Below are 14,823 nucleotides of genomic sequence, written 5' to 3' on the forward strand. Positions count from 1 at the left end.
ATGCAGTTGACACGATAAATGCAGGCCTTAGTAGTGTTTCTCAAAGTAGCTAAGGAATTGTAGGCATTTTCAGTTTTTTGTTTGTTTGTGTTTTCTTAACATATTCATCCAATTCTGATTTCTGTCTTGCACCATTTTTGATATTCCCTTTGGTGCAATTCATGAAACTAAAATACCTGTTCCAAAACAAGAGGAGTTTCATTCCTTCATAAACTAACCAGTGTTGACTACATTAAATGTTCATGTACATACATTTTATGTTGTTATAGTAACCTTGTGGCAGACCTTTTTGTCAATGGATCATTTTGTGACCCAAGCTTTACACAAATACGCACATTAATCTTTTGAGGAAATATTTAGTAAAGAGAGGGAGATTCACAATAAATACCTATGCATTTTAAGATGACAATTTAAATCTCTCTGTCTCAAACACACACACAGAAAACCTAATTCACCCTTAGGAAATACTTAGTAAATAAGGCCAGGATGTCTGTGTACTGTGGGTCATATGATCAAAATAATGAAAGGGTTCAGTGGCATTGAAGAGGTGAGAAGACAGAGGGTGTGGCATTACATGCATTATACACACTGCTCCATTTTAAATTTAGAATTACTGCATCAACAGTTCACAACTGACACATTGAAAGGATGAAGGTAGAGAAACTACAAAGAAACTGTATTGACAGAAAATCTCATTCTGGTCATTTTTTCATTGTAATTTATTCAGTACAGCTAAAAAGTAAAAAAAGCATTCACTCCATCACCAGGAGATCACAAGCATGCTCCCTGATGATGTCACAGCATAATTTTCCCAAAAACTCTTAAATGCACCACTGTGGCCACGTGAAAGATAGTCCATCATAACCTTGGTTCAAACACATCATTTTGGCCTATGGTACATCGCTGTCATCATCTAGTATTTGAAAATGGAAAGTTTATCTATTTCAACTGTTGCCTGTATTTCACCAATTATGGTGAAATTTAATAATTGTGCGAATGTATAACTGATCTCAAATAATGGCAACAAGGTGATTGTATAATAACTATTGCTGGTTTAGTGATACAGTCTGTGAAAAGGAATTAAAACTTCAGATACATGGAATCAGTTTGGTTTATGTGTTAAGCCTATCTGTGGTAAATACCTTGATAGAATTAAAAAAAAAAGATACTCATGCAACTCTACTGAACAAGCTTTGAACAAACACTGAGAGATCATAACACTTTGACACTGTCATGCTTTTAGCTTACTGAGATTTTACTGTTTAACCAGTAGTTAATTGAGGATTCCCATACATTAAAATTAGGTCTTTAGTGTTTCCCCAATATTTTTTTCTTGGGTTTAGTTGCCATGGTGACATAGGGGAAGATGACTCACAGCATGGGCAGTTATAGACAGCAAGGGGACAGAAAGAAAGTAAAGTTGTTAAGAACTAGTGGCCTGACATCTTCCCTGAGCAGTCCACAGATCTAGCTCTCCATGACCTACATGGGCTCAGAGGAAATCCTGCTTAGTTTACTGTCTGACAGGCAGAGACATTACACCCTGGCATGGTCGTAATGCAAGCAGATCATTTTGAAAGAAATGCTGCAATCTGAATATAAGACAGTGGCATATCTAACTCATTTGGACCCATTCGGCTGGTTGGCCTCTGGGGATGGATTTGATGTGTCGTTGCTATTAAAATCTCGGAGTCGGAGCCCGACTCTCATTTACACATTAGAACTGATATAAATGCATTGAAGCAGAACTTACATACATTAAGGCCAGTGGAGTTAGCACATTTTTCCTGCAGTCCTCCATACGGCTCCTTTGGATGTGGGTGAACAGGAGAGCTCAGTGGATCTTTTCTGCCCCTTTCCTCTGGCTTCCTGGGCTCGTTCAGCTACCTGGGGTTTGTGGTGCACTGCAGCTGCATTGATATGCAGGCGCTGCTTCAGATCCCCATCACTGCTCTCCACATCCACAAGCGCAGTCCTTCTGGCCTTGCGATGATCCGCGCAAACTGCATTTCTAGCTAAAAGTGTAGAGCTATTTATATGTGCTTAACTCTGGCTATACAGCTGTGTTTGCTTTGTGTTACATGATATATGCGGGAAAGGATGTTGAACATTTGACAGATGTGGGTTGTTACTTCTGGCTATTAGTTGGTGCATGCTTGAATAATTTAATTAATTCAGGCCCAAGTCAGCAGATGTACAGTAAATAGAAAAACTAGGCAGTGGCATGGAGACCTCAATTGTATTTCATGATTCATGACATTTCTGTTCAAACTGTACATCAAGCTATCAGTCATTCACTCCATTGCTTTGGCTGTAACTTCAAAAAAACGTGTAGTTATTGCTTATAGATTATATTTAGTTTACTGATTTGGTCATTCAAAGAGCTTGAATGGCTGTGTGTATGTGGTGTGCCTTAGTGTGTCTATACATGTTTGATGAATGGGCATTTTGTGCTTCATATACTGTATTAAGGTTATGGGAATCATTTCAGAGGGTACTGTGAGGTGACCATGTGATGAGGTGATGAGGTGACTGCTGTGCTCTCAGTTCTTTAGCACTAACAGCAGGCAGCAGGTGCTAACCAGTCTGAGAGAGCATGTCCTTGAAAGTCCCTCAGTTTCCACCCCCTACCCCACAAAAAATGAAGTGGCATCTTCCTGACAGTGTCCCTCCTACTAGCATGCCCTGTCTCTGGGGAGGCTTTATCACTGGGGGTGGGGGTGGGAATTGATGGGTTGGGTGCTGGCGTGAGAGGACGTGGCTGGCCGAGCGTCCTCACTTCCATATCATCTCCTTGTCTCACTTTTTGTTGTTTTTCTCACCCTGTTTTCCTCTTTGTCTCTGTCTCTCTCTCGCCATCCCACCCTGAGGCATCTGCTCTAAGATGCTGTGATTTTCTCAAGTATTTTGTTTTGTTGTCTTTTAATTAAGACATATTAAACCCCTACCCCCTTAACTTTAATATGCCTCTCTCCATTCCGCAGGACTGCTCCCCCCCCCCCCCCCCATCTTGTTCCCCCATCGCTGTCTAACATGGTACAGGCTGCGTGTGCAGTGCCTCCTGCAATCTAGCAAGGTTTACTGAGTCTGTACAGATGCTGAACAGTGATTACTCCTCTCCATGATATGATCAAAATCTTTTTGGATTTGACATGATTGCCTAGTAAGTGAAACCTTCATATGTTTAATGTTTGTTGTCTAGTAGCAGGTCTTCTATCTTTTCTTTCTATATTTTTTTCTTTAGGTGTTTACTGTCGATTTGTTTAGAGGTTTAGTCAAAGGAAAAGACATGCTCTTCGTCTGTGTTGGTATTTGTGTCAGCGCATGTGTGTCAGTGTGCGAGTCACCGTGTCTGTGTGTGTGTGTGTGTGTGTGTGTGTGTGTGTGTAGCCAGGGATAGTGCCATGGCAAGTAGGAACAACAGACTATCAAGGAATGTGCGCTGGCTGTGGCAGTGCACGTCCTGACGGCAGTGATGCGCTAGGATCTCGCCTCCTGCTGCACTTTGCTTACCTAAAAATAATTCCCCCGTCGTTTAGCCCCTCATGCCCTATGGAGTAGAATCAGGAGTGTGCAGAGAACAGTGTGTGGCGGGGGCCTTTAAGGCGAGTGGCGCACTGCCGTAGAGCAAGCTCAACAGGACCCACGCTGCGTCCTCTTCCTCAACCCCCTCTCTCACTGGAAGCTCTGATTACAGTTGAATGGGATTATGCCAAAGTCCACCCCCACTTCACTGAAAACTCAGATTACAGTCGAATGGGATTATTCCAAAGCCTTTTAAAATGCAGAAGCACCCTATCATGGGTGTCCTTAGATGTGCCTGAGTGGAGACAGAGTTGCTTGACGAGTGACAGCAGGGACAGTCCTCCGGCATGAGGACAGAAGCGCATCTGAGCCAAGCCGGGGTGTTTCAAGGTGCACAAGGTCACGGTGTTTCAGCATGGGCCAGGATGACTGTCCTTCAGGGATGAATGGCTGTGACCCTCAGGACTGTAGCTCTGATACGGTAAAACTTTGGGGCTTTTTGGGAACCTTTGCTGTGTGAGGTAAGGATGACATGCCCTCAGGGAAAAACAGAGCTCTAGGCAATGCCATGCCACATTTTACATTTTTTTCACAAACGATTTCTTGCCTTTGATATTTGGTGTTCAGCAATAACATGTTCGGATAATATAAATTCATGGCAGAATAATGTTTTTTAAATTCTTTCAACCAGTTAGTATTGAGGCTAGCACTGAGGTCAAGTCATTTTAGACAAAGTAATCATATGGTAGACTACTGGAAGGCTTTTGCCTTGAAAATGGTGTTATGGTGTGTAACTGTCAGTGTAGACATTGTGTAACACCAGTAACAATGTCTAACGTAGACCTTCCTGCTACAAGGCAGACCCACCCCTGCTCATCTCGTTTCTGAGAGAGCTCAGCACTGCTGTCTCTGTTGGTGGCTCGGGACATGAGGACAGTACCTTTCACATCACTTGGGCCAACCAACCAACACATGCTTGCATCATTTGGAGTCACGTGCTGCTTTCTGCGAGCGTCATTCGTAACATGTTGCATGTGCATCAGCCATCCGTGAAACCTCTGCTGCTCTGCTACAGTTATTAGCATAACCCTACAGTTTGGTGTTGCATGTCACATAGGATATCACTCCAGGGCCGAGGCTCAGGGTTCTCTCTGCTGTACAGGGATATTCGGGATTGTGAAATACTCCTTCCCTTTATGCTGTGCCTGCAGAAGCATTATAATTATAAGAGGAAAAGGATTGCAATTCATTGCAATTGATTTAATTATACAATTCTAACTTTAAGGGCATCTATAGATTAAGCTTGGTGCATTAGGTCTGGACCAAGCAATGGAATGCTAGTGACTCTGTTGATCTAGATATGTTTTACATGCATTTTCCTTGGACCTCTGCAGGTGGATGTCACTGATCTCATCAGTGGCATGTGAAAAGCAGTGCAAGAAAAGAAAAAAAGTTGATTTGAACCTCAGACACTAACTTCTTTGCTGCTCAGTCTCAGTGTTGAGTTGATGATGAGATGCATGCTTCAGGCCATGTAAATTGCTTCTATACTTAAGAACATTGTTTTTAAATGCTTGCAGTGTTTTGTATGACATTCTTAAGTGCCACACAGCTGTTTACGTACCTTATCCCCTTGTTCTCTAGAGTTGACACCAATGCCCAAGATGAATGTACTTGGGTTACTCATACAAAATTAGCAAGTGTGACTTTTGTGTCCTTATTGTATCAGTTGTGTAACTGGGTAAATTAACATTAGGTAGTCTCAAACCTTGCATGTGCTATAAATTTCTCATTTTACTCATGTTTTACTCAGCTGTCATGTTTAATGCTATTCAATATTATGTATAAAAGAAATACCTCTTAAAAATGCAGAGATGCAATATAATGGCGAGATACAAAGGAATGGGGCATATTGTTGCTTGCTAGCTAGATTGCTATTTTAAATAAAAGATTCATCGCTAAAAATATATCAAATTTAATAATTAATCAAATAAAGGGTGAGTTTCATGAAAGCATATTGGCAGACAAATAATTAGGGGATGATCCAGTATTAGACTATGTATCAGGGTGGTTCTCTGTAATTGTGATTAGCTAACATTGTCTTTCACAGTGCCAACAATGGCTGCTGTTACTTTGTTCTGAACTCATGTCCTGGGTTTGTACAACTGATAACAAATCCCTGCTAGACCACTATATTATTGCACAAAGCAAACCTACTGGAGCTAGATGAGATTTGATTTTTTCTGTAAGCTAACCACATATTAATTGCTCATTTCAGTATATGAAAATGGGGGAATAAAATGTCAATTTTAAAGCCATGGCTGTTTAATTAGTGTAGTGGAGCTAAAGTGAAGATGCTTATGAGCATGGGTTCACTAAGTTGTGGGCCAGAGACAGGACCCACCCCAAAAATAAAACTTGATCATGGAATAACCTATTACAATGCTCGTGGAAGCCACAGAGCAAATGGTAAATGTTGCTCATTTCCATGTGCTAGGCATGACTCATGTCCCTGAAACCCTCTCCCCATTAGCTATTGGAGACTTGTCAGCATCTCAAGTCAGAGCTGTCAAGCAAATGGCTCAAGAATTAGTCATGGCCCACTCGTGCCTTTGCTAAATTCCGAGTAATCGTGGAGTGCCATTTAAATGTAGGGGATTGATTGGAGGAGGCGGGGGGAGGGGGTGTTAAGTAACTGAAACCTGTTTTCGCCTTGTGACTCTCACCTCCGTCGCTCCATCAGTGTTAAGACCTGATGTACACTTTGACTGATGGGTGTGGGCCATGTTTAGTTCTACCACGTTTCTTAGATTTACAGAAGGATCTGGCATATCTTGGTTATCTGCACTAATTAATCCAGAGACTGGCCAGTGATACAAAAATCTGATTCAGTTTCCAGATTTAATTGAACAGGGCTTTTACGTTATCACCTCATATCAAAAAGTTGGTTATGAATCCTGTCAATTTGCCTTAACCATCAGTTCACTGATACTACTTATAGATTTAGGCAATTCATTAAATAGGAGACTATATAATTGCAATTAGATATACGGTATGTCCCAGATAGCACATTAACTACGTGACTCACAAATTCATTGCATCTGAAAGCATTGTAAGCCACTTTGATTTAAACTGCCATAAATCACAATTATTGGACTTGCTGTATGCTATACAGTTTGGGACACTCATTTGTGTTTGCACTCAAGCACTGATTCCAGTTGAGAAATGGAACATATCATTTCACAGTACTGAGGCATATCATGGATACCTGCTCCTGTATATCCAGAATTACAGCTTTTCCAGATCCTTAACAAGAGTCCAAGGCACTGGTTCTTATTCAGACTGACACAGCGGCATTTAAAAAAGCTCCACATCCGTTGCTTTTCTGGAATACACAATTATGAACTTAATAATATGAACTGAATAAAAATTCCATTAGTCTTATAGCTAGTCAAATTAAATTCATGTGTACTAGCCCCTATGCATGCATTTCATATCGCTCAAAGCTACCAGCTACAAACACTTCTCCCCAAGCTTATTAACCAGTAGCAACCGGTTTCTATGGCGTCACGTCTGGGCTGTAGACCCTCTCACTGTGCAATGCCTTCACAGCGTAAATACCTGGCAGCGCATACGATTGCAACACTCAGGGCATGTCCTCCCTGGATACATTTATTTTTGCACAGGGGTGTGCGCATCACTAACCCTGGGGCCTGATCAACTGCCTCACTCCACCCACCCCACCGCCAGCAACCTGAGCGCAAAGGATTTAATTAGAACAAGAGCTCCCTGATGAATTTTAACACAGTGATATGGAGCAAAGACAGAGCAGCTCCTTGCCTGTTTTGCTCTCTCTTGCCTTTTTTCCATGTGCACTCTTTTAATGACCAAACATTTGACAAAACAGGTTTTGTTCTCCCTTGCTCCCTCACTTAGTTGTCATTCTCCTCCAGTTGTGTATGTGTATTGTGTATTTCCAAGTGAAATGCTTTATATTGAACTATGCATCCCTTTGCGGCCCAGGCATCGTAAATGTCTCCTTGTTTATCTGTGAGCATAAATGAGACTAAGCAAAAATCACTATGTCAGTGCTGCTTGGGAAAGTAAAGGATTAAGAGGGGAACCTTGGGAACTGTAGGCTGCCAGCAGCCTTTGAGGAGTTAGCCATACATAGTCTCATACTTAGCCAGAGCACAGCCCCTTTGAGTGTAGGAACCGCTTTTGACTGAGGGGGGCTAAGTAGCAGACTGCTGCTTGTTGTCCCTGTCTAGCGTTTAGTGATGGACACCCAAACATACATGCAAGGGCCTAGTGCTCCGGCCCACAAGTATGTGCTTTCACATGGGCACATTCAAGCACAGGTCTGTCATTCATAGTGCAAACACTCGCTTATGAACAAATGAAAACATGCATGCACTTGCTGGTTCACATAGACACACTGCACATACAGTAAACGCACACACACTGACCCAAGACATATACACAGGCAGATATGTCTCAGCCTCCAAACAGCTATCCTCAGGTGCCATGCTGATTCTGCTCTTCTCATCGCACTTGTTAGCAGCCCATAGACATAGTGAGCCTGCAGGCGCACTTGTGACTGTACATATGCTTTGCCAACACACACACACACATACAAACATGTTCATGCCAGTCTCTCGCTACCACACACACACAAACATCCTCACACACACACACACACACACACACACACACACACACACACACACACACACACACAGTCAAAGTTTTACCCACAACTTTCAAAGTTCCTGTTTCCTGCATTGTCATCTAGCTTGGAACTCAAATATAACAATATAACTTTAATTAAACAACATACACGTACAGTGCATATAATTTGCACGTACAGTGCATATAATTTAAAAAGGTTACAGCCACTGCAGCGGATCAGTATGCATAGTCCACATGTATGGCACCCTGGGGGCATGCATGGCCATGCTGCAGAGCATGGTCCTCACCCCAGGCCTCTCCAGAGGGCCCCTCCAGGAGGGGCAGACATCAGCCAGGAGAGATCTGCTTGTCCAGTTGCTGGAACAGAAAGCACTATGGCATCCGTTCCTTCGGAAATGGAACGCAAAGCGTTACTCCATGAAAGTCCTGCTGTTTCAGACTTTTTTGACAATCAGATTCATGCACTCAACCCCAGTGCATTTCTACAGGAACTGTAAATATAGTCATTACATGTGTTTTGATGCGAATAGAACAAGTTCTTATACATATTTTCAAAAAGTATGTTGAGTGAGGTTCTAAACGAAAGATCTGCTTGCACAGAAAATATTACACAGCCGTCAATGACTAGCACAGCCTTTCATACTTCAGTAGACAGCACAGTAAATCACAGAAAGCTCATATTTTGCAAAAATGCTCATATCTTTACTGCGCAGAATGAGGAGATATGTTACAGTAGACTTATTTATTTTTTTAAATCTTAGACTTGTTTCTTTAACAGACTGATGTTGTCAGTGTCTCTACCACTAGGGGGCATGTGCAAATTAAAGAATCTTTTAGTTACATCATAACAAATTGCAATGCACATTTGCTGAACCAGGTGTGAATGTCAAAGTATAAACTGTGCATTTCTACTGGAGAATTGCATTAAGTAAAAGTTGTTTATTATGTAAAGACAAGTGAACATTGAAGTTTGTGTAATGTAAATACAGTTTTAGTTTGAAGACATAAATGGCAACTTTTAAAACTTAAGAATATTGGCCATGCTAGAATGTTTTTTTTTTTAATGTAAACATGCAAATGCCTGCATCCAAACTGTAATGTTTAGATTTATTCAACTTAACATAGCTTTACTACTATTCAACTTGGTCAGTCAGTAGTACTACTGTGTTCAGCATTCTTTAGTAAACTAAATTCCAGGTCCATCTGTGATGAACCTCTACTTTTAATGGGTTGTTATTATAGACTTTTGATCACAATTTTTGGAAATTTGTCATACACAATTATTTTTTCTTAATTTATAATTGCATAGCGACCATCCAGTTGGACGCTCACAGCTGCTCACAGCTAAGCACATACAGTGAACAAGTATACTTTGCAATTTAACCCCAACAATACAAAAGGCCCGTTAGACTGAACGTAACCTAAAACGGTGCATCCCTGTGTATCATTGGACCACTCTGAGCATGGAGGAGTTACGTGGCGTTACGCATAGACCACTTGCTGGTCACATTTTGAACCGACTGACTATTCCCAGGGCGTGGCGGATGTTGAAAGGCAGGATGCATTAGGACCCCAGTGGTGACAAAGGCCGAGTGCTAGAGCCGTCCGCGATCAGCCATGTTAGAGATGTGGCGTGTAATCTAGCACTCCCTGCCAAAGCCATTCGTGCTGCCGTTCTTCAATTCTTTGTGGTCAAAAGCAGGGCTCACAGTAAGGTGGGAAGAGAGTGGCCTGTGGAATCTTTACCTTTCTTTACCACTTCATGTGCACATGTTCAGCACATCGCTGACCAATAGTGGATTGTCAGGGGTTTTTTTTAGTCTGAAACATGTAGTGTATGGATAATGTTTCAAGGAAATACATATTATAGAACTCAATGTGTGGGACAATTTGTACTATTTAAATGTACATAACATGGCTTTGCTCATTTTCTCATCTCTCTGAGCTAATTACTTAAATGTGGTAATTACAAGATTGCAACAGCAAATTGGCCGACCAAGTTAGCCAATTTGGAGTTGATAGAGTCTAACATACCATTACTATAGTCTTGTCTTCTTTGTGAGTGACTCACTGCCTGAGCCTCACACCCGGTGGGGGGAGGGTATACACATTTCATGCAACATAGAATTGTATTTATCGACATGGGTCTGATCTTGATGTAGCCTGCTTTGGGGCATGGGTATAGAGACTGCCCGGGTAGCCTCTTCAGCACCATTAAATGAGCTCTAGTGGGGCCAATCAGCACTTTGTCATTTTGCCACTGAGCTGCATAAAGAGGAGAATAAAAGCAAGAGACTGCAGGCGGAGCAGCCCGCCTCACGCGTTTGGAGAATCCTGCCGTTGCGTAACTGGTAGGGGATGTGAGAGCTCCAGCACGCGCTAGTCCAAGAACAGGCAAGTACTGTGTTTCAGATCTGGAGCTGATGCTCACATCACATACAGGAAATACATTTAGATGGCCAAGTAATAGAAAGTGGGAAGGTGTGCTGGGATTATTATTATTCGGTTATTTATTAAAACGCTTTTACTGTTGGTCTGGTGCGCTTGTTTGTCAGCTAGTTGCCAGACTGCGATGTCTGCATACCGGTACAGTTCATAATGGCGTCGTTAATACTGTCAGAAATGCTTGGGGGTTAGAGTGAGTTTTACATTTTCCTCATCCATTTTGTCTCATTAGAGAGCAGTTAGTTTATGCTGAGAATAGGGTTCGTGGAATCCTCTTCATAAAGAAAAACAAAAAACAGAATGTTGCCAGAGTGGCAATAGAATGATCAGTAACAAACGATAGTAGGCTGCCTCCTTCAAAGCTGGGTTAGATATTATATGTACCACTACCACAAAACAAAAGGTCTGCTGGCTAATGAGAATTCTCTTAACTACAGTGGTTCTGCAGATAAGGCAGGAGCGCAGCATGCGGCCAGCGATGGATACACCAGCAATAATCCGCAAATCACTTTCACACGGGCATCAATGATGCCATTGACTTTTATGTTGCAATACACTTCTGAATGTAGTGATATACTGCAGCTATTCGCTGTGCTTTCTGGTAACTGAACTGATGTCCGGTCGTGTTATTGCACATTCGATTATAGTCTTGTTCCAGGCATTTATCTGTAAATCCACACGATGTAATATAACCAGATGTTATGAGAGACGTGTGTATTGTGTTGGGATTAGAATATTGCCTTTTGTAGGATGAACTGTGAGCTTTATTGTCTTATTTATTTAGGATGATCGACTTCCATGGTGCGTGAGTGCCAGACACAAAAAAGGGGAGTTAAGTTCCCTTTTCATTCAGAATGCCCACGATAAACGATTGCTCTGGAGCCTTAGCATTACCGCCATTATCAGAAGCTAATGTAGCAGTATGAATTATGCCATTCAGGAAGATACGTTTGACGTTTGTATGGAGTATCCAGAAGTTACTGATAGAATTACTCAAACCACATATGCCCCACTCATATACTGTAATATTTTGTGAAATGGACTTGCTGTGAACCTGTTCACTTCTCGCATACTGCTAGCTATAATAAAGTTTAATCCTTCAGGCACAACTCCCATACTGTCAACTCGAGAGGCAGCGTTCTTCCCCTTGAGAGCTACTTCAGCTATTAAACGTTGCCGGCCAGCCAAAAAGGACCATCTGCGAATGTATTATTAGCCACATTACCTGCAGCATGGCAGACTCCTCGCTGAGATGATTAGCCCTCCCGTGAGCCATTACGTTAGCTTTCATTCGACACACTGGCACAGCTGGTGGATCTGGAAGTGGGTGTGCGATTGGCGTGTGTATTGATCGATCCTGAAGGCCTGTGGGGCTGGGTTGGTTGCCGAGGTCTCAGCTCCGCCAGCGCCAACCACTGGGATACCACTCCACCACAGCTGATGGGGTGGCGGAAGGGGTCCTTCAACACGGAATTGACTTTCATAAATTACATTTGTCAGAGCAATAGGGTCTTGCCAGTACATGCTTGGGGATAGGGACCAACAAACAGAATGAAGGTCTTCAAGTTCTCATGTTCACAGAAGTGCCATGTCTTGCTGGAGTCACATAGAGAAACATTTTGAAGTGTTGTCAGACCTGGAATTGCTTGGCTTGGATCTTTGGCTTTGTGTGCAAAATTCAAACAAAAAATGTCAAAAATGAACAAAAAAAGTTTATAATCTCAGTCTCATGTCTTGATAATATGACGTTAAATCGGAAGTTGAGTAAATTTGCCAGGCACATAGCATCTACTGGCTGCATTATTATTGTTATTATTATTATTATTATTGTTGTCGTTGTTCTTTTACTTGAAGTACCCCGGAACCACCCTCTCTTTGGTTCTTTTGTCCAGTCTTTACAGCTGAGCTGCATCCACCTGCTCATATTACATAATCTCTGTAACATTTATCTCCCCTTATGTCCCCTCCAGCTACCCCCAACGTAGCATGCCGTGCGCTGGCCTGCCACGCTTTTGATGTCGGGGCCTGTTCAGTTTTTTTTTTTACATTTTTTTTATGGGGCTCGTTTGATGCTGGCTGCGAGCAGTGCCCTCGCCCCGTTCCCCTGCCTGAGCGTGCCGCCAGGCCTTTTAATATGCATGGGGCTCCACATTTATCCGCGGGACACAGGCTGCAGCCACAGGGCGCCGTGGGACACACGTGACAGCGATTGACGGCCAGCAAGCGATTCCCCTGCCCAGGCGAGATGGCTGGACGCACAGACTTGCCTCTCAACCCTTCCAACCCTCCACCCCCTTCTCGGGGTGAGCGGCTGTGTACTGTTGCACAGCTGTCAGCATGGTGAAATGCAGACAACGCAACACAACAATGCAGCTTGTCTCAGCTGCCCTGCGCTATTTCGTGCTCGCTTTCTCTTTTGCACTCTCTCTCCACCTCCCGTTCTCTCCCTCCCTCTCCGCGCTCCCTTCTGTACTACTCGTGCTTCCGAGATACACTCACACTTACCTCTCTCTCTCCCCCCCACTCTCCCCTTCTACTTTCTCTCTTTCTCTCCCTCCCTCTCCTTCCTTGCTCCCCCTCTCTGTCTCTGTCTCTGTCTCTGAAGGAGTAACAGAGAGGATCACCATGTAGACGGCAGCCGGGAGCCTGGCAGAATGGGAATTGACATGTGGCACGAGTCCGGTCTGCAGCCGTGGTGAGTGCGGGCATCCTCAGGACCTCGGCCGGACTTTCCTGGACGGCTGGTGTGCCGTTCCACTCGCTCCCCTGAAGACTCGGAGCGTCTCCTCCATCACACACACTGGACTGGATTTTTGTTTCTGGGATTTTCCCCCCACCTTTTTTTTTCTTCTTTCATTTTCCTCATCTCCCTTCCTCCCCTTCTCTGTTGTCCTGCCATCGTTCAGCATTTTTAAATCTTTTTTTTGGCTTCAGGTTTTTTTATTTTACTACCTGTGTGTTCAGATAATTATTTGCCCTAGCCACCCCTAAGACGCTCGAGCATCGCGTGGCAATCTCCCGACTTCTGACACCGACTCCACTCCGCTCGGTGCCACACTAGTGAGCAATACTCAGCCACCATGGGGGACATGAGGAACAGCGATTTTTACGCCAAGAACCAAAGAAATGAAGGATTCGGCTGCTCGCTCATGGAGCTGCGAGGGCTCATGGAGCTCCGTGGCTCGGAAGCGGTGGTCAAAATTCAGGAGGAGTACGGAGCTATCGAGGGTCTTTGCCACAGACTGAAGACATCTCAGACAGAGGGTGAGTGTAGGGGCTCTTTCTTTCCCGCTTCTTATTAAACAAATGCCGTCTTACCCCTAACCTTCCCCACATACTCTTTCAAACACTTTCAAATGTCACATGAGTCATTCTGATGATTCTGATGATTTTTTGATTTTGTGTGTGTGTGTGTGTGTGTGTGTGATTTGCTGTGCTTGTATTTGTGCATAACAACAATAGAGGTCTTTTTGTCTTTTCTTTCATTTTCCCCACAAACCTGCAGCTTGACCCGGTTAGTTGTCTTGCCGAGTTCTGAACTAGAATGTGTCTCCCAGGCAACAGTGCCGAGGTCATACTAAATTTGCTGCTCTTTAAATCAGCAATGCTGCTGAGTGAGACTTGCTTTTCACACCCTCTGATAGGTATGTCATTTCATAAGTTGGAATTCAAAAATGTTGCTTTGTGTAAGATCCCATGGGTTACTGTAACAGTTGGGGGGTGGTAAAGCTCGAGCCCATGCCTTAGTGGAAAATGATGCGATTGGCATGCTTGTGACGTCATGGAGTCTCTGTTATTTGATAGGACAGTGGTCGATTTTCTGGGATCCTCATCACAGGCCCTCTATGGGTTCATGGGATCAGTGGTAGAGAGTGGTGCTCTCTATGATCTCATATATGGAAACAAAACAAAAAAACCCCCACAGCATTCAGCCTTTGCCAATGTAAAGTGATACATCTGTAATATGCCCACTGTCAATCACTCTGGTACATCTTTAATATGTGTAAACCCCTCCAGGGAAGGTTTGATTTCTTAAGTTCAGACCTCAGATAGCTGAGCATTTTTACAGACTAAAACAATGGAACTGGGTTGATTAATCCAAGGATCGTGATCTGTTTTAAAACAAAAGGCACAGTGTGTCCTGTCTTAGCAAAGGTTTCC

The 14,823-nt window shown here is 43.2% G+C and overlaps 1 protein-coding gene across 11 annotated transcripts in view; it reads left to right on the forward strand.

The window, feature by feature from the left end:
* atp2b2 (ATPase plasma membrane Ca2+ transporting 2) overlaps positions 1–14,823 on the forward strand; it is a 101,370-nt gene that overhangs the window by 34,637 nt on the left and 51,910 nt on the right. For 10 of the 11 annotated variants that reach the window (XM_027020339.2, XM_027020335.2, XM_027020341.2 and 7 more), the window contains exon 2: positions 13,268–13,926. In XM_027020339.2, the coding sequence (XP_026876140.1) occupies positions 13,743–13,926 (184 nt within the window). In that variant the 5' untranslated portion in view covers positions 13,268–13,742. Of the gene's footprint in view, positions 1–3,075; positions 3,164–13,267; positions 13,927–14,823 lie in introns of those variants that run through there. The other variant, XM_027020338.2, reaches the window with a different exon arrangement.

This window comes from Electrophorus electricus, chromosome 20, assembly GCF_013358815.1.
Source record: "Electrophorus electricus isolate fEleEle1 chromosome 20, fEleEle1.pri, whole genome shotgun sequence".
NCBI lineage: Eukaryota > Metazoa > Chordata > Actinopteri > Gymnotiformes > Gymnotidae > Electrophorus > Electrophorus electricus.